The 24,141-nt window shown below is 47.8% G+C and overlaps 1 protein-coding gene across 1 annotated transcript; it reads right to left on the bottom strand.

The window, feature by feature from the left end:
* Positions 1-471: 471 nt before the first annotated feature.
* On the bottom strand, positions 472-24,141 carry map3k10 (mitogen-activated protein kinase kinase kinase 10). The gene is made up of 11 exons (XM_048981758.1): positions 21,001-24,141; positions 10,539-10,719; positions 10,262-10,410; positions 9,332-9,507; positions 8,356-8,602; positions 8,133-8,255; positions 7,589-7,727; positions 4,973-5,085; positions 4,273-4,505; positions 3,042-3,567; positions 472-2,515 (listed from the first exon to the last, which is right to left on the bottom strand). Exons 1-11 carry the CDS (start codon positions 21,854-21,856, stop codon positions 2,124-2,126), a joined length of 3,135 nt encoding a protein of 1,044 aa, XP_048837715.1. The 5' UTR covers positions 21,857-24,141; the 3' UTR covers positions 472-2,123.

Genomic DNA, 24,141 nt, shown 5'->3' with positions numbered 1-24,141 from the left:
ACCGTACAAATCCATCCTGCCCATTTACATCAATGTCAACTTCAATTATGAGCTAAATCTTGAAAATCTGTTGCAGCACATGCAACTAATGCAGAATGTATTTACCTTCGGAAACATATGAAGACAATGTAATACTGCAACCGTACAACATTTTCTCAGTATTTCGTAATCACATGACTGGCAATTATACTTTTAAGGTCTGGCGGCATCTAGTGGACGACTTATGTATTTGCCGCTGAAGAGGAAGTGTTCTGACTTGCGTTCAGAAATGAAAATGCATTCACATCAAACGGTAAAAAAAAGACATTGGAAGCATAGGAAAGTGGAGGGTATTACCTGTAGTCTGTGTACTCCTGAAACGTTCCTGACCCAAGCTGTTACAACAGAACACCCAGCTGTAGAAAAGGGTAAATCTCCAAGTCACTATATTCAGCAAAACGCACGCAAGTCATTTCAGCAACACAGCATACATCAGTGGTCAATGGTCATTTATTCACACCTTGACAAGTAGGCTAATCATTCATTTATGATCAGACAGCTGCACTCAATGACATCATTTAGCCTCAAACTCCAGAGGTGTGGATCCACGCGCTTCATAACGGAACATCTGTCAATTGTCCAACAAAGGTAGAAGCTTGGTTTGTTTGTTGTTCTGCTTTATATATATTTACATATATATACAGACAAATATATACAGAAAATCCCTGGGGAAAGGTTCATGAGAACAATAATTAATTAAATCCTTTTAGTAATAACAATAATTATAATAAATATTCTGAATGTTCTCAGTCAGGGGGAAATGTAATCAATTTGATTCAGCTACCTAAAATCACCGTGTCCAAATAATAACAACAGAGTTCTGAAAAATAACAAAAAACATAAACACTTCAAAGAGATTCTGTACATTGTATGTCTGCTACACTGTAATGTGTCTTTAAAAAACAAACAAACAAACAAAAAAAAAACTGGAAAGACAACAAAAAAATGCCAGTTCAACAACACAGCTACTGGCACATAATAAATAGTTTCTTTGCTCTGCCGATGGCGTGAGGTACGAGACGCACACTTCTGTGCGGACAGCGGGAAAAGCTCACGGCATCCTTCACATCTGTGTTTGCAGTACTACAAGACAAAAGCGGGCACGTTCGTTTCTTTTGTTTTGTTCGTCCATCTCTTTATCTCTTCCCACTGTATGTTTGTTTACTTTTCACTGACTGATTGAGTCCAGAGATCAAAGGGAAAAGCCCGGCCTGGCTTTGTCGTCCAACAGGAATGCCTGATTTGCAGTGCAGAACAGGTAGTGCGAGCTGAACGAGTGAGAGCTGTTTGCCGCCCGTAGCGACGACCTGCTCTGAGGGATACTCCCTATTTTTGTCCTCTGTTTGCTTCTCCTCACCCTCCCCGTATTGCGCTGTAGTGGGACCTTCCTCCTCACCTAATCTGCATTGCCAAGACTGAAAAGCTCAGTCCAGCTGCAGAGTCAGGGCCACGGATGAGGTTCTAATCCCACCTTACATTTGAAGCCATTTCCACTGCACAAGAACTGTGTCATGTTGATGTGGTGACACAGAACTCTTCTGCACACTACATCTGCTGAGTACAGGCTACAGTAGCACGATGGCTCGGACTTTTATGAATGGCTGCTGGATCGCACACACAGACACCCATTTGGAAAGTATCTAGAATAGAAAGTAAAATGGGGTAGTTTGGGGTGATATGTTGTGGCTTGCTGGCTCAGTGGAGCGGTGGTTGAATGTTCTTCCTGTGATGTGATGCTCTCTGGCTATTCTAGTTTTTTTTAGAATTTCTAGAATTCCAAAGACATGCATTTAGGTGAATTGCTCATAGTATGCGTGCGTGCGAAGCAAAGTTTCCCAAGCTGGTCCTTGGGAATCGCCAGACAGTACACATTTTTTGCTGGGAGGGAGCAAAAATGTAGACTGTGTGGAAAAGAGAGGTGAGGGAGCAAAAACATGGACCGTCTTTGGGGTCCATGAGGACCAGGTTAGGAAACACTGCTGTAAAGGACTGGCATGCAGCCCCAATCCCCCTGACACCCCCCCCCAACCTTATGTAGTGCTTGGGGTGGTGGCGGGTGGGGTGAGAGTGAGGATGCTGGTGCGCTAGGAGAAGTGCTGCCCGCACAGGGTGGTGCCCGCCTGCTGCCCACACAGCGGCACAGTGCTGTCCTGGCTCTGTCCCTCCATGTCCATGTCCAGCAGGGACGGCCTGGCTCCGCCCACGCCGCTGTCCCCTGAACCCAGTGGGCTGTCGCAGCTGCTGCCCGGCGAGGAGCTCAGCGTACGGGACAGTGACGGCAGCTTCCAGGGGTCCATGCGGGGGCGTGCTGGCGTGGGGCGTGGTCGTGCCGCAAACTCCAGCGTCTTGGGCCTCTCAGGGGCGCCTGTGTCCTCGGGGTCCAGCGTCAGGGGGGGTGGAGCCTTGCGGCGGGGAGCCACGGGAAACAGAGTGGAGGGATCGGGCAGCCGAGGTATTTCCAGGGTTTCCTGAGAGGCTGGGGGAGAAGGAGACCCCCAGTTACAGGAATGATGTATTTAAATCTCTCCTAGGATAATGATGCAGTGCAAGAGTTAAGAGCTGATAATTATTTCCAGAGGAATTAATAAAAATAACAATAAATGTTTAAAGCAAGTACCCATGATATACTATCAAGGGGTGATACTAGTCTGTTTTTTAAGGTGGGGGGCAAAACTAGGGGCCTGATTCATAAAGAGGCCCAACTTTATCTTCAGGCAATGATATGTTTTGCATTGGTAAGTGACCGGAGAGGAGGGCCAATCAGCATTCAGGGGGGGCAGTCCTCATGTACACGCCCCTGTACAGGGAAATAAAAACCAGGAGGGACTTGTACCCCGCCCCACAGTATTTAATTTAGCTTCAGTAGCCCCCCTCCCCCCCAAACAATAGACCTTTGGTCAAAGACAAAGAGGTTACTGGCTTCTTTTCTTATAAATGGTTTTAAAATTTTTTGTTAATTATTATCTGTCTTGCTGACAGTTGGTCATTTGAGTTGCATTCACCTGTCTTCTGTGTGGGGGAGGTGAGAGGGGGCAGTGGCGCGCTGCCATCTGAGGGGGTGCGGCGGTGGCCCAGCGTTTGCGTGCGCGGCCGGATGGCCCCGTCGGAGGGGGTGCGGCGGTGCCCGCGGCTGTGCCCGCGGCTGTGAGCCATGGCGGCCGACACATGCGTGGGCGTCAGCGACTGATTGGGCTCGCGCTTGAAGCTCTCCGCCCGCAGGTCCAGAAGGGGGTTGAGAGCGGGGGCCTGGACGGGCGGCGAGTGTCTGACGGGCGTGGCCTGTGGCGGATCGTCGGGGTCCGAGGGCAGCAGCGACTTGGTGGAGTTGCAGTCGGACAGCGAGGACAGCGAGAGCAGCGTGACGGAGGGCGACGGGTCCAAGCTGGGTAGGATGGAGTCATGTGCCCGGCCGTGCGACAGCGAGCGGCTCGGCGGCGACGTGCTGCGGCGGAAGCGGCCCGCCCGCTGAAACAGCCCCTCCTTCTTCCTGCGCTGCTCCTCACGCAGGTCCTGCTCGTCCTGGGACACCTGAAAACCGCAAGGGGGACACTGTCATGTCACGTCACCACCTGCTTATCACAGCCATTCGCTCTCTACTTCCTGTCTGCATCTTATGTGCCAGACGGGGGCGCTGGAGGGGCAGGGAGACCCTGGCACAGTGTTTCCCAATTGGGGACCCACGTTTTTGTAGGGAGCAAAAATGTGGACTACATGGCAGGGAGCTTGGAGGGAGCAAAAACATGGACTAACTGTGGACTGGATTGGGAAACACTGCCCTGGCAGATTCAGGGAGCCCAGCACTTGACAAGGGTGGCATCCAACTCCCTGAGCCTAAGTCATTGGCCAGTAGGGTTAGGAGCCTTAATGACATAAACACACCGCACCAAGCAGAAAATATCAAACGCTCAGCAGCTTGGTCAGCACACCTACTATAAATGGTTATTGTCCAAATTAAACCGCTTAGCTAAGTAACGGCGTGCCGTAGAGAGTGACCGGGAGCACATTTTTAGCAGATGGATGCAAGATCCAGAGCGGCTGACAGCGACAGTTTGTTTGTCCCTTCTTTTGTTTGCGTTTCGTTTGATCCCCCGTCGCTGCCACTTTCAAGCTGCTCACTCTGATACGCTGCTAACAAGAGCTTCTCTGAACAAATAACTGCTAACTCTGTTCTTTGTTTTTGTCCAAGCGGCAATGGGGAGGTGAGCACCCCCTCCCTCGCAACCCCCGCAGTACCTGCATCCTGCCCAGCTGCAGCAGATCGTGCCCCAGTGCCACAGAGGCCAGCACAGACGCACAGCCCAGCAGCAGCATGTCGCTCTTCTTGCGCTGGCTGCAGCGGCGGGACAGGTCCGGCCCCCCCCATGCGGTTGGGCCCACCCCCACCCAGGAGGGGCCGCCGTCCTCCACACCCCCGTTACTGTCGGCCTCCAGGGACATGGAGGAGTCCTGGGACTCGCAATGCTCCTCTGCAAGGGAGGCATGTAGGGAGATAAATGAAAGCTGATCACTGATAGATAGATAGATAGATAGATAGATAGATAGATAGATAGATAGATAGATAGATAGATAGATAGATAGATAGATAGATAGATAGATAGATAGATAGATAGATAGATAGATAGATAGATAGATAGATAGATAGATAGATTATCTATCTATCTATCTATCTGATAGATAGATAGATAGATTATCTATCTATCTATCTATCTGATAGATAGATAGATAGATGGATGGATGGATGGATGGATGGATGGATGGATGGGTGGGTGGATGGGTGGATGGGTTTCTGATGTGTAATGTAGAATGTTTAACTGCATAGACTCACAATAAAGACTAGTGGAAACAATGGAAATACAAAGAATAGACACACAGTGGCCCATTGGTAACGGGGCTGGGGACCAGCGGCCGACCGGGAAGAAAGGTGCCAACCTACCCATCTCGTTGAGGCTGGAGAAGGCGGCACACATGGGGACATGTTTCGGGGACTTGCCCAGATTGGGGGCACTGGAGGACCACTGCTTGCATCCCTCCCCCAGAGACTTCAACCTGCAGCAGGAAAGATAAAGAGAAGGTCCAGCGCGAGCCGCCACTGCTTAGATCACAGTCACCCAGCGATGCGAAAAAGCAGAAATGAGCATAGAGGTGTATCTCTGTAGATGCCGAACAAATCAAATAAGAGATCAGTTCCTGATTTCACTTCCTATCGTTACTTTCATGTTCTCAGTCAAGGACTTGTGTTTAGGTGTAGGGTTGATGCTGAAAGCCCAGGGAAGAAGACTGCATACAAATCAGGGTCCTCCATCTATGTCGGACAAAAGTTAAAACAGGCCACTTGTGCTTCTGTGCACGTGAAATGGAGCCATGGCACAAGACTGCTATGCGGAAACAGCACGAGCAGCAGAGGAGAGGCTTAAATGTCTTTTTATCGTGCTGCCTGCAGGCAGCAGGATTCTCAGCTTACTCTCAGCTTAATTGATACGTTTTGGAGGGAAAGTCTAAACTGGCCAAGAAAAAAATATATACTCGATGGCGTTTAATGTCATGAGGCCCCAAGGGCAGGGACTGATAATGTGTCATAATAAACTGCAACGAGAGTGACAGTCTGCAGAAATAAAGGATGCACTCATTGGATGACAGTCCTCGGCTGTGACCCGCACTCAGGGGACGAAGGCCAACCTCTTGGGGGCTGTCAGCTGGTCACTACACGCAAACCACCCACATCAGCGGGTAAATGGCATTGATTAGCTGGGGGGGGGGTGTATGGTTGGCCCCCCTTTTGAGGTGATGTTCACAGGGTGCCCTGGGGTGCTTAGAGAACGTTAACAGGGTTCTTTATGGCTTTGGGACCTTTCCTGCTGCCTGGATCTGCATTAGAAGAGAAGACCGATACCTGAAGTTCATGGCCATGCAGGGGTGGAACTGGGAATTTTGGGCCCATTGACAAAATATCACCTTGGGGTCCCACAGTGCATTCTGCCAAATTTGGGGGTGGGGGGGTCACCCTCAGGTCCCTTGTAGTCCAGGGCATGAGGAAACATAAGCCACACCCCCTGGCGATGACCCCTTTTTCCCCCTTTCACCGAAAGAAAAACAGACCTACAGGTTCAATTAATTTTAGAAGAAGATGCTTTTATCCAATGAGAATGCAGGGTCAGACAGTTCCTGGAGATATAAGGGCCTTGCTCAAAGACACAAGGTTACAATCACTCTGCCAGTCCTGGGATTTGAACTCCTGCAGTCTGTGGACAATTTACACCTTGCTTTTAGCAAGCAAGCCCACTACCTTTTTTTTCTATAGTGTTTGAATGCTCGGGGGGGTTGGGCAGCCAGCTGACCTTGGAACCCGCCCCCAGATTTTATTTCTCCCTATTTGGGACTTTTTGGTTCCTCTCCTCTATTGGCATCCGGCTGTCAGTAGGTACTTTCACACGAAGTTCCAGAACCCGGTCCTGGTTTACAAGGCACTGGCCTATCTTGGCTTTTGTAGTTCCTGAACGCTTTTGTGTGTTGCTTTCACACTGCACAACAGGAACTGGGACCTTTATGCTAAATAAGCAGGGGAGACGCAAAAAATTAAACTTCACGCATAATTTCATACAAAATTACACCGCCATGCCAAAATGATAGAGAATAAATAACTCATTTCGTTAGTTGTTTGTTAATCATCAGGGCCTTTTATTTATATTTTATTTACATGACCCATGATTCTTATTAAATCTGGCCATTAGATTGATCTTTCGTTTTCCTTAGAATAAAAAAATTATGTAATATTATCCCGCTAATAAGTGCTGGCAAGTTTCATTGCCAGTCTGGTAATATTAGACAAAAGTATATTGGTTAGTGATCGAATTTTCCGATGCAAGAATATGGAGACGCAAGTAAAAAAATGCTCCAGTAAATCTCTTTTTCCGCACTTCTGTGACACTTCCAAGTTAGCGGTGGTGCTTGTGGTCGACCAATCAGCAAGCTCTGGCTGTAAGTGCCGACCAATCAGCAAGCTCTAACTGTAAGAGCCTCCCTAGTAATTCATGTTCCAACAAAAAGTACCGAGTCTGGAGTAGGTAGTAAAAAAGGGTTCTGGAAGTGCCTCGGAGGAACTAAAACTGGCCCAAGTTCCTGTGGTGTGAACGCGACAAAAGTCCCTAATTCTGGAAAAAGGTTCTGGCTCCAGAAAAAAATCCCAGCAGTGCGAAAGCACCTTTTCTTTCATTTCTTTGTCTTCGCTTTTGCCTGTTTTTGAATTATTCTCTATAAATGATACAGCTCCCCATGCAAAGCTCCTTGGGGTGACTCTGTTGTGAAAGACGCTATATAAAAATAAACTGAAGTAAAGGAATATATGTCGGCCAGACCATTCCAGCGGACTACATGCTGCGCTGCAGTACTTGCGCATGCCTCCATTTGAGCCATTTCGTCTGGAGGTTTTGCTGATCCCCGTCTGAAGGCTGCACTCTCAGGAACTCAAGCCAAACACCGCTGGGCTCGCCAGTGGCGCAGTTTACGCAGCCTGTTTACACGGCGGCGTATCCGCGAGCGGCACCCCACCTACCTGTCCTCCCCGCCAGGCCGCTCCCTCTGGTGGGTGGAGCTTGGGCCCCAAGTCCGGCCCTTCTTCTTGTGGACCGTCAGGTCCTCCTTCTTACACACGGCGCTGCGGCCCCAGGTCTTGCTCCCGTCGCTGGGCGTCACTGTGCGGCACATGCCGGTGTTATTATACACACCGGGCACAGGCGAAACCCTCTGCGTACACGAAACGAAAACACTGGAGGCTGACCGGACACCCCCCCCTTCGGCCAGTTGAGCTCATCTTTGCCTTGGTGCTGAGCCATGCGGGTGGTTAAACCTGAATGGCCCAGAGCCAGGTTGGGTTTCATCGAGTTTCGCTTCTCATTTAACGGCATCAGTGTACCGTGGCTGTGACACGTACTGCATCTCTGTCCTAGTCTACGTATTTTTATGCATCTCTTTGTGCTTCAGTGTTAATGACGCTCATCGGAAGGTGCTTCATGCTTCTCCAACATAGTAGAGCCGTAATTTAGAGCTGCCGTCCCACTGCCTGCACACCACGGCTCGCTCCCCGATCTCACACTCACAGCGTATGGCTCTTAGGCGGGGAATCACTCCAGGACTGGCTGGGGGGGTGGTGCTCTCAGAGCCTTGAGGTTTCCTCTTGTCTACACTGGGAGAGGCCTGTACTGTGATTTTGTGCTCAAATCCTAAAAGGAAAAAAAAACAAGGAAAAAGGCACTCAGGCACTTATAACCTCCTAATTGGCTGGATGTACACCTTGGCAGACGCAATTCCCCCTCCAGTCACCAGAGGGCAGACTGATGCGGTTGCCATCACGGCCCATCTTCAGCAGGCGGCTCTTCTTGAAGTGGCCCTTCCGCTTCTTGACCCGCGGCTTCTCCTGGTACATCTGGTGGATGATGATGTTCAGCTCGCGCTCCACGATGTCGATCTCCCGCTCGGCCAGCTCCTGCTCGCGCCGTCGGAGCAGCTCCTCCTGCTCGCGCTGCTCCTCAGCCGCTCGCGCCAGCGCCTCCTCCCAGGACCGGAGCTCCTAGAGATCGGAAAAGAGTGAAGAAGACGGTGGATCAGAGACGTGAGGCCGATGCTGCCTTCACGGAATTATGATAAATACAAGTTGCCGACTTGGAAGTTGCACATGTTTGCCCCCTCAACTCATACTTACAAGTGTCAAATTCTGAAAAAAAAAACCTGATACCTCAGTTCCCAATTTGGAACGACCTTTAACCTTTCAATATAGCAGACAAAAGGACACTTTCAGTTGTGGATGGTACGTATTTGCTTCTTTTTAGCAACAAAACTATCGTTGTAATCTGTGTACACCTTACTTGGTACAGAACAACACTACTTATCTGTCTATCCAAAGCAAATGGACCGTAGCACAGTGCAAAGATATCAACTTCACATCAGCTCACGTTAGCTGAAATTTTGCATCCACTGCTTTTTCATTTTGCTCTGATAGCAAAGCATTTCAGTACGACATACTCGTGATTCCAACTTGTGGGAAGTAAGATCTTCCAACTAGCACATGAAATGAGCGTGAGACACAGGTAAACTGAACGTAAAAGTGAGGAGAACTTCTTCGAAGTTCTTCATGGATGTTTTCCATTCTACATCTATGATGTAAGGGCTACAGGTAAAAGATTTCTGCAACACACAGTGAAAAAAACCTTCTCCAGACACAGTTAAGACACCCCCCCCCACGCGGTACAAGTGTAGATATTCCTTCAACCCCCTCCAGCTGCACCATCTCTTCCCTAACCTTCTCCTTGGCCCGCAGCTCATCGAACATCTGCTGGATCTCCAGCCTCCAGTCCTCTTGTAGAGAGTGGAAGGACTCGAGTGGCATCTGGAACATGGCCAACTGCTCGATGGCCTGCATCTGAGACAAGATGCTGCTGAAGGAAGGGCGACTGTGAGGGACAGGGCTCCAGCACTCTGACGCAGGGAGAAGAAGAGCAGAGGAGAAGAAATGATGGGGTTAAAGGAGGAAGAGATGCTGAGAAAATTACATTTAACCAAGCATCTTATAGCAACTGACATTCCTGGAATTCCTAAAACCAGTTATTCTCACACATCTCTTATGGTACAAAATGACAGAGATTTTGCTAAAATAAACCCCACAAACCCCACACTTCTTACAGAAAAAAAACTACATTTATTTACAATATCTTTATTCACATCGACATTAATTCCATCTGTATTTCTCCCTGAGTAAATTTTTTGCAAAATGTGTAACTGTGTGAAATGCGTGTTTGTGTCGAACAATACAAGCCATCTAAGATTCATTTAAATGCCCTGCGTTCATTTCACAAACAGTCCTACATATACGTAAATGATTATAACTCCAACTTGGCTAATGCTCCTTTAAGAATCGGAAACATATGAACAGGCCTGAATACAGAGAATAAGAAACAAAGAGCAAAGAAGAAAAAAAGTAACAAAATCAACAGAAAATACGCAAAAACATACAAATCAGGACCAAAGCAGTGACAGTAACTGTTATCTAAAAAGTGTCAGCTACAAATCTGTCAGGTATGGGCAAAAAAGCAAGTCTGACAGTTACACATAATTCATCCCACCACTAGGGGCAACAAAGTCAGATACTGGGAGATTTATTGTGGATATTGGAATGACATAGAGATAATAAGTGCGTGCCGATTGTCAGTGTGCATAGAGCAAACATTCTTACCTTCCAGGAGGCGAGCGAATGGCTCTGGACAGGTGGAGGGGATGGGCAGGGTTAGCTTACTCATGGCTACTCCATAGGCTACTGCCAGGGCATCGATTTCCCGGTAAGGAACCTCTCCTGTCAGCAGCTCCCATAACAGCACCCCAAAACTGAGAAAGAGAGATCATAGCTGCTATTCAGGCTAGCCCACAGTAAACGCCTTGTATGGTCTCCTGGTTGCCTCTTCCTTCATTGCCCCACCTAAGCCGATTATCTATGTGCCACCCCTGTCTCCTACCTCCAGACATCACTGCTCTTGGAGAACAGGGACAGCTTGATGACCTCGGGGGCCATCCAGGCATAGGTGCCCGCCGCACTCATTTTGGTGGTGCAGTGCCACTCCCGTGCCAGTCCAAAGTCTGTGATCTTCAGGGTCTTGCCAAACAAGTCATCCCTCTCCATTTTTTCCAGAATCAAAACTGCAAAGGAGACAAGAGAGTTGTGGTAGGTATCGGCAAAAAAAAAAAAAACACATATTTGAGCTCAAAACACCAGGCAGTCATCCAGATGTTCCCTGTTATATTACAGCCCTCTTCAGGTGAATCTGTGCAAAACTTTTACTTGAAATAACCCAGCCTGAGATGAACATATACCTCAAATCTTTAGGAAAAAGACCCGCATCACATAAACCTAACAGCAAACAGAAATTAAGTAGCTAAAGGTCTGAGCAGATGTATTCATATTAGCATTTTGCACCACTAGCCTGTTTTATAAGGCTTGGTTTGCCGCGGGGGGTGGATTGAGTTGGACCCGGTCTTTTGGAGAAAAGTTCAGGGGCGATTCTAGGATTTTTTTTTTGGTAGGGAGCATAAGAGGAACCATAATTCATACAGAGGGGCCAATGACTATGTTTTGGTTCAGTAAGTGACAGGGGAGGAGGCCAATCAGGGGCCAGTAACTTTTCAGCTGGGGACAGTGCCTCTGTGGCCCCGCCCCTGAGGAGGATCCATTACGACATGGTAAACATAACATAAAGGTGAACGTGGTGTAAGAGAGATGTTCACTGCTGCACACAAGCAGACCTCTGTAGCCAGGAACCGACTGTCCTTTTTGTTTTCCGATCCAGCGTGACACACAAAACCGAAACCCAATTTGTGGCACGTGCAGATTTCTTGAAGATTTGTGCTGAAATATCCCACCAAGCCACTGAATAAGCTACCCGTTAGGAAGCCTGCGATGCATCGTAAGACGAGGATTACACGCAACTCTGGTTAACAAATACTGCCTTATCGGTACAGTAATCTCAGTTGCTGTGGGGTGCGTGATTAACATAAGATAACCCAGCGATTTCTCTGTTCATTACTCAGGTGAAGTTGTTTGGACGTCTCGCTGTTTCACACGAGGCTGCATCTCATATGAGGCAGTGATGGACCTCCGGAGCACTCCTGGGTACGGCCACAGGGCCACTGAGTGGAAGATCTCTGTGGCAGAAGAGTCTGTAGGGGTGACTCAATGGAAATAATTCAAAGTGAGGGTTCAATACAGGGGACGGCATGGAAGTTCAGTAGGTAAAGCCTGATCTCTGTAAGTGGAGTCTGCAGGTTCACCTCATGCTGCTCATTTACTGAAGGTACTTCTTCCAGTTCAAAAGCATGTAATTAGGCTAACGGGTGTTTCCACAGTATATTGCACCATGACAGACAGGCATCCCATATAGCAAGAGACTGGGATAGACCACATGCCCCCGTTTGACCCTGACTCAGGATAAGCATTCGGGTTGGATAATTCAGCCACAGGTTTTTTTTTTATATGAGACATATTAATTCGCTTCAAACTGACTGAAAAATGTCCACTGACAATTTCCGTGCCACCACATCCAGACTGATTTGTGCTTTGCTTTTCAGACAGAAATCCCGCTCTTTTGACACACAAAGAGACAATTGACAATTACGATTCGTAACCCAGTGGAGGGAAATTAGTTTGCATACAAGGTCACCTGTGTTCATGTGCCTCATAGGAGAGTAAGATGGGATATGAGATCACTAATGAATTCCTATGTACCTGTATTCATACTTGTACAATGGTCAAATAAAGTATCATCACTAAACAACTGGAGAAAATTTGTTTTAGGTGTTTGTTTTAGCATGGATGAGGTTATATTCATATGCTGCATTTTTTCATGCGTCTCCGACTGAGAGAATGCTAAGTACGGCTACAGTGACAGTTCGGGAGTTTTGCTGCAGTCATCTGAGAGAATTATTAACAGCGCACTGACCTGAAGTCATTTTCAACACGTCCCGGCTTACTGAGCGATTCCGAGCTGGATTTCATACTTCCTCCTACATTTCCGCTTGCGGACAGGCTATGGAAATGTTTTGAGTGTCAACAGGGCTGACTGGTTTGAGGGGAGGGAGCGTGTTTGCCCTTATCTCCAGGCCTATGCAAAGAGAGGTGGAGAGTCCACAGCCTGGCTTTTGTTTGATCAAGAGCCCGACCAAACCTACCTACACGGGTGTGCTTAGTACAGCTGCTGCATTTAACTTGGTTACTCATATGGGTGTTTTCCAATACCAATACACAGGCCCGAAGAGTGTGTCTCCGAAGATATAACATACTCAACCAGAATTAATATTTTTTAGCTATTATCATGGCAAAGCACAAAATGGCTTGCATGCTCTGATTGTCAGCAAGTAGTTCAAGAAGCCACATCGAATACAGAAAGTGTTTGTTTGGTTAACCTTTGTTCCGTGATGTTATTATTATTGAAAAAATCTTTTTAAATATTATTAAATGAAATATAAATGAAATGAAACAACAGGGGTATACCCTATGATACTAGCTATTCAACATATTTCAAGGTTCTTCTTATTGTCCTTACTGGAATCTATCATGACAGAATACTGAAGCCAATTCAAAAAATAAAAATATAAATGTAAATGTAAACACTACATGAAAGGCACATATACAATGGCAGAACTGTAATACTGTGAGATAAGCCTTTTTCAGGCTAATGAAGATGGTTGTGTTCTTGTGCCAGGCACCCTTCACAACCAACATGGAGAACCTGCTGTTTGCTTGCGCCGTTTTTCATTAGCTGTTAGCATTATCCATTAGCATTAGCTGTTAGCATTATCCATTAGCATTAGCTGTTAGCATTATCCGTTAGCATTATCTGCTAGCATTAGCACGTGCGGGGGGTCTCGTGCCCTTAGCGCTGCCAAGCTCCGGTCTGTGGAACGGCGCCAGACCGGGGGACTACGCAGCACTGTCTTCAGAGTGCCTTGGCGGTAGCGAGAGGCCCCGTGTGATCTGAGACGGGGAGCCCACTATGCTGGAGAACTGCATATCTGTTTGTGTGCATGCGTTTGTGTTTCTGTTTGTTAAGCTGAAGTATCATCTGAGGCAAAAAAAAACAGAGAAAATGAAAATAGGGGCAGGCTGCTGACAATGATAATAAGCCATTGTCCCCCCTCCCACTCCTAGCCATGCTCCTAGAACCCCCTCCTCCTGCCTCCTCGTTTTCTAATTCACTGCGTCTGTCACGGTGAGGGACAGCGGTCTCCCTAAGGCTGTGTTTGTGCGTAAGAGAAAGGGGAGGGGTCAGGGAGAGGCAGGGGCCAGGGCCTTGGGGGGGTAGTCTTTGCGTGGGTGCCCTTGCAGGCCGTGTACAGTGACATGGTACATGTTGATAAAGAGGTGATTGGATGAGACTATGGAGACCCTTTTTCTGGACGGGTGAGGCAGTTACTGGCATGCTGGGGGGGGGGGGGGGGGTGGACTCTAGTGTTATGTAACTAAAATTCAGCTGTTGTTGTCATGTCGCCACACAAGCCACAGCAATATCCTAGAAGGGGTTAATTAGCCCATGTTGCTAAACAACAACAGCTAACACCTGTTTTCACAGCTACCCCTTTACAGGAACCACATGGTCTCAAAGATGCTCAGTTCGTCCGTCGCCTGATGCGCCTGGGCTACCAGATCGGTGCTGCAAATACACACCTGCTTCATAGCTGCCGTTGACCGCCGACTGCCGTTAGGTAAGAACGTGGGCTTGTTAGGTCATCAGCTCAGGCCCCAGAAGCTACCTGGTGGTTTGCACCCTTAGATAAATTACTTAACCCAAACTGCCCCAGTAAAAACACCTGTTCGTATGTAGCAGTGGATAAAATGGCTGAAGCTGATCTGGATGAAAACGTTACCTAAGACAATAACCGTGATGTTCCCGTTCTCCGCTGTTTTCTACAGTTACACTGTGGTGCCCTCAAGTGTGGTATGGCTGCCAGTCCCAGGTTAAGCTAGACTGCGCCCTCTCCTCCTACTGTTCCTTTGTTTACCACCCTCTGCCAAGCAGCCCCCTCACCCTGGCTCCTTACAGGTTTATAACATTTTTCAAGATCCGATTCCAGTGTGACACGGCCAATGTGATCCTGAAGGAGCCTTCTGAGCACGCTGCTTCAATAACAAGGGCTCTGTTTAATGGAGAGCCCCCGCCCTGCCGGGTAATCGCTCTCCCCCTGCCTGCATTTTCCTGCAATTTCTGGTGGAAAGTCGATGGAAAAGTCAGCCAGTGAAATATGCATGTTAAACATCCTCCATATCAACATTTGGTGATGCTACTTTTAGTCGTTATGCTCCGATCCAGTGGAACAGCCTTCCTGAGGATGGAAAGGGTCCTGAAAATAGTGACATTTAAAATAAAATAAAATAAAAACTAAAAACTCATCTATCTAATCTGGCTTTTATGTAATGTCTTATTTTCTCATGATTTCCGTATTTATGCCAGTAAAATTTTTTTGTTGTTTCAGTCTTTTATTGTTTAATTTTTATTAATAATAATACTATTTTATTATTTTTTTTTCTTTTTATTATGTAGAATTTCAGTTTAGAACTTTTTTATAATAACAAAATCAAATCACTTTTATTGTCATGTGACTTGTCACCAGTACACAGGTCCAATGCTTGTGTCGGTCGCCTATAAAAACACTTTGAGTTGAGTTGTTTGATTGATTGACCTTGCAGGGTCATGGTTATGAAGCGACCAGGCACCCACCGCAGGAGGCAAAGGGGCGGGCCGAGAACATCCTGGATGGGACACTAGTCTGCCGCAAGACACCACTCGATGGCGACACCACCTACTGGTGAGAGTCAGTCAAATTCACTTCTCTGGGAGTCCTATGCTAGCATGGCTAGGAGGAGCTGTGGGTGAGATCTGCTGGTCAACGGGGGTTAGGAGGGCGTAGCCTAGGATAGCATATGCATTTTTCAGCGGGGGGGGTGGAGGAGGGGCAATGTTCTTGCACGAATGATTCATAATGTGACACTGTAGAATGGGAGACGTTAGTCTCAAATAAAAATCACACAGCAGAAACACAGGGGTCAAGTGTCAGGCTCACTGGAGGCTGTGGGGTTGCAGCGTCTGTCTGTCTGAGCCGCGCTGTTGGGTAGCCGGCTGCCATGCTATTGTTCCTTAATGTACCACCCCCCCGCCCCCAATCCCACAATCCCCGGAGACGTGGTAGGCCTGTATTTTCACTTCATTACCACACGGAGAAAAAAACCTCCTCACTGGCCTGCTTTTGAAGTGACCCCCTCCCCACCCTACCCCACTATCCAGCTTCCCAGAATGCAGCTGTCACTTACTAAAGGCACTGGCACTCAGGAGGATAGAGGGAATGAGCAAAGAGGAAAAGAAGGGAGAGTGGAGCAGAGACGGAGGAGGGCGGAAAAAGGAGGAAATCAGACTAGGATTTGGGGGGTGGGTGGGCAGCAATAGAATTAGGAGATATGAGAAGGGGAATCAATTACTCCAGCACTCCGAAAGTCCACAGAAGACCACACCATAACCACCAAGACGTCTTCTCCTTATCATGGATACTGTGTTTCACTCACAATGATTGTAATAATCATAATCTATCTATAAAGAGATGATGGTCTGCTCAGGTGGTCACTATAGCTTTTATCGACTATTTTATCTTCGAGCTATATGAAGAAAAGACTTCTCAGCCAAAGCATCTGCTCAATAACATTAAGTCTCTAAAACAAGTGCATATCTCACCTGAATCGCCTGAACGTCTTAGTAGCTGCATATTTCTGAGCATATCAGGCCTGTGATGTTACATGTATTCACTGTGTGCTGTTCAATGCATCGCTTTCGGTTTGCTACGCACAATGAAATGAAGGAATACATTTATGGAAACGGGCGGAACCTAAATTCACAAGTAGGTGATCGACAAGGAAAACACTATGCTGATTGTGGCTGTGACCTGGTTACGGTCAGTGGCTCGTAGTCGGCAGTTTGGGAACATTTCGCTTTCCCAGTAAATAACACCAACACTGGAGAGAGAGTAGTGGATACGACGAAGACTGTCTGTTGGGTCTGTTATACAGACATGTTGCTGGAAACACATCCAACACTTGAGACAACATCACCCGAGTGTGTGGACAGCAGAAGCAAGGCAAAAACAGCCTCTGCAAGTTAGTCTCCCTTTGGGATTAAGGCTATAGGGGTGTTTGTCGGTACAGGTGACTATACTCAGTAACAGAGAACGTGGGATTCTGACGGGCATCTGTCTGTGGGCAGACTAACTTGCAGTTCATTATGGTTGTCATAATTTAATATTTTTTATTTTTCCTATAGAGGGTTCCATGGTATTGCAGTGGTTAGCACTATTGCCTCACACCTCTGGGACCTCAGTTCAAGAGGCGTCCAGGGTTCCATGTGTGGTGTTTGAGGGTTCTCCCTGTGTCATCATGGGGTTCCTTCCAGGTGTTCTAGTCCCCCCCCCCCCCCCCCAAGTCCAAAATCATACCAAGGTTAACTGGAGTTACCAAATTGCCCGTAGGTTTGTGTATGTCCTGCAATGGGTTAGCACCCCATCCAAGGTTGTTCCCTGCCTTGTTCCCTGATTTCAAAGCAAATTATGTTTATCCTTCTGTATCAAAACTGCACTGAACCCAAAATCGAGGTTTGTGCCAAACCATGAATTCTATTCTTGCTACCTTGCATTTGTCTCATCTTTAAACGTACCTGTTTTCTGTTGCTATTGCTGAAAATGCAAACTAAAAGCTTTATCGTTCATACTGGGGAATCACACATAACTCCTCAAGATTCGACCAGTGGGACTGAACAAAGCAAACCCACAACTGCTGCAAAACACACTCAGCCACACCTCGGGTAAAACCACAATTGTTTAGGCAGGTGGGGGGGGGGGGGGGGGTGAGACAGGATCTCGCAGACCAAAAGCAGCCACCCCAGCTTAATTCACAGCAAAACCAGCAAGTGCAGCAGAACCCAGCTCCATAGCTGCACACGTTCTCAATGTGCTCCCTGGCCAGCTGGCTACAATCCTGCCCTGCCCCCCCCTGCAGGACTGAGGTCTAGGGTGTCCTCCCAGGCTTAATAATCACACTCAGCCAGCCTATATCTGCTCGCCTAGTAAAATCTGCGCATCCCATGGGATCGCTTCCCACTTTCTCTCGCCGTCCAGCCTTGAGGGGTCTCCCGAGCCACTGAGATCCGTTTAGAGGAAGATCCTGATTCGCTATGCCGTGCAGACGCTGTGACCTGGCTTTACTGCCGGCAGCTGACCACTGCTCGGCCTCCTGGCTGACATCAGCTGGGAGCACCTCCCCCCTCCTCCTGCTGACTCTGTGAGACCAGGGACACCCAGTGCAAGGTCCCCAGCAGAGGCGTGCAACTCCATCGCCCACGGCCACCTCCCGTGCCTGCCGGTACCCAGATGTTTTCCAACAATGCCCCTCTTGCAGAAGGCCCTGGTCGCTGGTACCCGTGCCGGGTGTCTAACTGTCCCTCCCCCGCCCCACCAGGGCTCCCACATGCCACTCCACGCTTCACCACGGAGACCTCAGACGCTGGGGCTGCACGGTGGCTGCGTCGACATCACAGGCATGATCTTCAGGGGTTTTCCAGTGCAAACCCTCAACGTTACCATGACGTTAGCGTGGCTCCCATCATCTCCTGGTTTGGCGATTGGGGTCTCAGCAGATCCCACCCATTACCATCATCGCTTAGCTCTGTCCGAATCCAAAAACACACGGCGAGAGCCGCCGTCTGGCGATTAATCTGTGTCGCTGCGAGCTGGGAAACCACAGGCCCCGTTTTTTGATGTAACACTTCAACCTGTCCCAGTTAATCTCTTTTCGCCAGTTGATAATTAATAAAACAGAAAAAGGACTTAACTAAAAGGCAAAAGAAAACTGCTCCACGTTTACGTTCCCATGGAGCGGAACGGCGCTGGGATTTTGTCGCTTTTTTGTACTTTGCCCTCTGTGCGAATAACCCCGTACGAACCTGTGTAAACTAACCCCTCCCCCAACCATTGTCCACTCCCTCCCCAGCTTGTACCAGGCTTTTTTTATCCCCTCTTTACTCAGCCCCTACTCTTCATTTTTTTCATCCCACGGTTCAAGGTCTACAGTACGTAACACACCTCCCTCTGTGGCCTTCCCCAGGCTCCCCTAGTGACCCTTGTCGTTGTCAGGCCGTCCCTGGCTTCAGCGTGTGATAGAGGGGTCATTGTTGCTGCCCTGCAGCACTCTCGGCTGGGCTACAGTTTTCCTCTGTCTGAACCTGATGCTGGCGATTGTCTCGCCAGATCTTGCCCTGGGATTGGGTCCCATAACTCCTACAACATGAAGACGCCAACCATCTCCAGCTTCAAGCTTCTTTTCTTAGAGCTGTCTCCTCTCTGCTTACAGAGTTCCAAACGTGGAATGTTTAGTCACACGTCACGGGCATTTCTGTCAAAGTCAGGCGTGATCCTGTTTACACAGCACTGCCCTCAGCATCTCGGCGTTCAGCTAACATGCCAGTGCTTCATCTGAGGCGCTGAGCTGTTGCCAGAGCTCATTAAAACCGCAGCGCTGCGCGACGTCAAATTACAGGAGCAAAAAAACGACACAAAGCGACTCAAAACTCAGATGACATTCAAAATTATTCAAAATATTTCAAAGAGGGATAGAGAAGGGGATTGGATATCTTTGAAGTCAGGCTCACCATCCAGATTGTGTTCCAGATCTCTTCTGGTCTATGGAACGAAGCCAAGTGCTGAGAGTTTATCAAAACCAAGGGAACCTCTGTTTTTTTAAAGGAACATACCCGCTTAGTGTCCAGCTAAGCACTCTTTGATTTTCCACCCTGACCTATTTACCCACAAGCTGGTTAGCAGACAAGGCAAAAGCCTCGTTTGCATTTCAAAACACACGTTCATTTCAGGCCCAAACAAAGCTGACTGCATGTTAACCAAGCCTTTATTGGTGTCCTGTCCGATGCCAGATGAAAATAATTAATGGCCTTGAAAACGTACACCTCCCTGGCACTTTCTGGAGTACCGCCCCGGGCCCCAAGCTGCATTTTGTTGACCAGTGCAACTGATGAGTGTGTCACCAGCAACTGGGTCACCACGACACTCCTTTCAGTTCGGTGGATAGGGGCTGTCCCCAAGCCATTGAAACACACCTGGTCTGAGTAGGCACAAAGACGTTAGGCGTTACGAAAACCATCATAGCCCCTCCACACTACAGTCACACCCCAATAGGGGAGATGTCCTCATAATACATCATATTGGCAAGATTACAGTGTGTAATATTTATATTTATGCAGCATGCTACTCTAGATGAAGCTTTGCTAAATATATGCCAATAACAATTAAAAAAGTCAATCTGAGCACATTTCCGTATAACCAAGACTCTATAGACCTGACAGCCATGTGCATTAAACCACTTAGATGCTAGATGGAGTCTGGCTAATGATTTAATGACACAGAACAACCGCAAATTCCAATGCACTTAACCTCTGCGGCAGAACATATGTGCCCTCATGTGTTCTATCACAGGTAATAGTGTGATAAGCCGCTGGTTCCTGTCACCATGTAAGTCAATGATTCCCTGGGGGTGAAGGGAAGGGTGAGAGCGATAGATGACACAGCGCTTGGCACGTTTCCCAGAGGTTTTGGGAAGGTGGTGTTGGTGGGGGTGGCGGTAACTGGGACAGGACTGTGGGAGGGTGGTGCACACGGCCGGGAGTCCTGGCTCTGTGCTGAGCAGGGCTACATTTTGAAAAGGATACATGAGACCCACACACCTGGACAATAAGCTAGGGTGTAACTTTAGACTCCCCAGGGCTGCCATTTTCTTTTTCTTTCACATTCTCCTCCTTGCACGAGCTCTGGTGCTTCAGCGTGTAACGATCCCGAGTCGCGGAGTTGATATTTACAGGATGGAAAACGGCCGTGTGACTCGACAGCCCTGTACCAACACCTCAGCAGAGACTAAAGGGTCTACTTTTTGTCATACTAATGGTTTGGCTACGGTAACTGACATGTCGCTTTCAAATCTTTAAGGATCATGATTAGTTTTTTAAAGCCTTGAGAAACACAAAGAGATGGATGTCTCTAAGTGCTCACAGCAGACCAATTTGAAGGTCTGGTATCAACGTATTCCTTCACATGCCAACACACAAACGTACAATAAAGGTTCTCATCCAGCACTAAGTGACAGATCTCCCGAGATATGCATGCATAATCTGAAGGGTTAACACAAAGCTATTCAAATCACTATCCTCAAGGGCTGAGGTTTTCCAACCTTTCTTTACCTGTAAGCCAGGTGTGAAGCCTCTGTAGCCAATCATAATCAGGAATTATTAAACTGACTGCCCAGGAGAATTAACAACAAGGCCTGGATTTGGAATCGAGGGCCTGATTTGAAGAGCTCCGGTTAATGTATCCAAAGACACTACTCACTATTGCTGGATTTGAGGTCCCTGTGGATGATGGGCACTATCGCCTGGTTGTGCAGGTAGTCCATGCCTGTGGCAATCTGCACGGCCCAGTTGACCAGAACCCGTGGCGGCACCTTCTTCCCAGCCAGCGCCCGGTTGAGGGCACCTCCTCTGGCGTACTCCATCACCAGGCACAGGTTGGGCTCCCGCAGACAGACACCGCGTAGAGCGATAATGTTGGGGTGTCGTATCATCCAGAAGAGACGAGCCTCCTGCCGCACGCTCTCAGCCGTAGCACTGATGTCTTCATCCGGGTCCTGGCGAGCGGCCTTGACCGCCACCTCCTCGCCTCGCCAGATACCCTTGTAGACTTTACCAAAACCACCGGCGCCAATCACTTCTTCCAGATGAAGTTCCGCAAAGTCTATCTCAAGGGGGCTCTCGCCACCCGCCACCAAACTACCCGAAAGTTGGGGGTAGCTGGAATCTCGCCGGGTCACGTAGTTACTGGGGAAGATGCCCACCTTGTCCTGGATCTTACCCGTCCACCAGCCCTCATCCCCAGACACCTTGGAATCTTTGGAGAGTACTTCCAGCAGATCTCCACGCCGCAACGTGAGCTCCTCGTCGGCGGTCGCCTCGTAGTCAAACACTGCCGTCCAGAAGGGGTTGGGGCCGCCTTCGTGGTGGAGGTGGGAGTCAGGCGAGCCTGACGAGGACACGGCGGAGGAATCCCAGCTGCTGCCATTCTCAGCCGGCCCGGCACAACGAGCCCGACCTTCTACCGGGGGACCGGAGGAAGAGGCCTGCAGGCAGCACCCACAGTTGGTGCAAGGCAAGGGGGCGGCACCGGCGTTCATTCTCGCATACGGGTCCATGGTGGCCTGCAGGTTACCGGTGTGGGTTCAATAGCTGGCACAGATTGTGATTCAGCGCAGGCAGAAAATCCATGTATGGCCCATTCAGCCTTTCTTCATGAGAGATGAGAAATCGACAAAGCTGCTGTGCTACTGTCCCATGGCACTGGGATGGTCAAAAAAAGTTAGGATCGTCAGATTTATCCCTGCCGCATCCTTGATATGTTATAATTTATTATAGCTGGCATTTTCTGAAGGGGGGGGGGGGGGGGGTTCTTAGGAGATGAGCTAACTGTAAATCTGTGACTCACGAGAAAACAGTGCAGAGAAAGTTCACGCTTTCCCATCCTGCTCTTCCAAGAGCATATGTCAGGTGGCCACAGACCTCACTTAAAGTTATTTAAGCATCTTGTCTGTACTTAATATATATTCCCAAAGAAACTCTTTAGAGCACTTAGGTTCAGCCTTTGATAATGGTGCCTTTGATTTGAATACTTGTAGCTGATTAATCTCATATGACAGCAGGCCTGCAGAAGGCAGGCCTTTGTAGCGTATAGCTTTTCAGAGACAGCTACGGTGATCTTTAGTCTTTCCGGACACCGCTGCGTTGTATTGCATCACAACAGTCTCGAATATGGGGTGCTGCATAATCGGAGTTGAAAACAAAAACGGTGATCGCTTCCGATTGTAAGACGATTTCTTTCATGATTGGTCTCATAGATAAATTGTTTATTAACCACCATTAATACGGTCTAAGAAATGACACGTCCATGTCTCGGAATGTATAAAACCAGCACCTATTGCTATAGGTATAAGACAAACCAGAGATTAAACTGAATCCGTTTATAATAAACCCTTATAACATATTATTCAATTAAAGAAATAAATACATCTCGATTTGTTTAATAATTAGTTACAACTAGGTACAAAACGATCGGTTCACATTGGCGAACACTACATTATCTGTAGCCGACATAAGCCCGACACTCTCAATTTAGTTATACTCCTTAAACCGGATAACAGGCTGACAGTCAATCAGTAACCAAGCACGGAATTTCGCTTAATGGTTAAAAATATTATACGGAAAAAACCTCAGACGTGTAAGCCGAGCGTTATTGCCCTTGTTGGTCGCTGCCTTGAGTTAATCCCGCACACTGCTACGCATAAGCCCGTTTAATACCCATAAATAGTGGTTAAGAAAATCACTCTTCCATTTTACAAAGTGCAATTACATAGGACACATAATAATTAGGTGCCCGTTCATTTGGCATTAGGCCTCTATGAATGAACGTATAATAACTATTCGGCGGTCATATATTACTTAGTCATTTTGATAAAAATGTTCACGGAGTCCCACCGGATAGATTACACAGTAGTCAGAATGAATACCCTAATCCTGGGTATGTTTACCCGTTTAAACAGCGCAAGATAAATGGCAATGAAACGGTGAAACCATAACCTGTCCCTTTCGTTTAAAATGTTTTGCTAGTCTGGCTGTTCACGGCTGCGTCCATAAAGCTCAAATTATTATCGCGAACAGATGCAGCAAATTGCTCTACATTTTGACACCGAGAAAACGATTTTTGTTGCATTTCTGCTCGATAACATTATTCGCAGTGGTAAGGTAGTCATCATCCATTCATTTTGGTGGAACAGAGCAACCTACCCTATCCTTCTCTTCCGATCCACATAGCTATTCACATGCATGCAAGCATATACCTTCCTGGACACTCATATCCTCATAACTAACGGAGCTCCCCCGTGGCAAAACAACGTCTGGCGTTTATAATAGCGCAGTGTTGATCTTGGGAAGTCAAAATTCATGACGCGAAGAAAACGGACGATTAAATCTTCTTCGGCGATGAGTTTCCTTTGGCTATCGAGAAGTCCGTGGAAGAACAATCCACCATCTTCATTGTAATAATATTAAGCATAATAACGACACTGAAAGCAACACAAGTTATAATCCAGTAACTCCGGTTCCGCTGCTATGAATATTCAAAAACAAAATACTTGGTCCATCGGTTATATCGTGACACCGGCAGTTAATTGTATGTACTATATTCCATCCGAAATCCTCGTCGCATGGGCGTGTGAATGTGTCCCTCTGAGTCCACCTTGTTTTTACAGTACTACAACATCATATCCCTCGATTTAATGCGAGCTATTCTACAAGGTTTGTGTCCCTTGGGGTCACTCAGTTGGCCATTTCCCAATCGAAATCAAAGTATTTTCTTCCCCACGAAAATGTTCCATTCAGCGGACCGAGCTGTCATCGGTTGCGGCTGACTTTGTATCCAAATACA

The sequence above is a fragment of the Brienomyrus brachyistius genome, chromosome 17 (genome assembly GCF_023856365.1).
Source record: "Brienomyrus brachyistius isolate T26 chromosome 17, BBRACH_0.4, whole genome shotgun sequence".
NCBI classification, from domain to species: domain Eukaryota; kingdom Metazoa; phylum Chordata; class Actinopteri; order Osteoglossiformes; family Mormyridae; genus Brienomyrus; species Brienomyrus brachyistius.
This window is presented reverse-complemented; position numbering and strand designations above follow the sequence as displayed.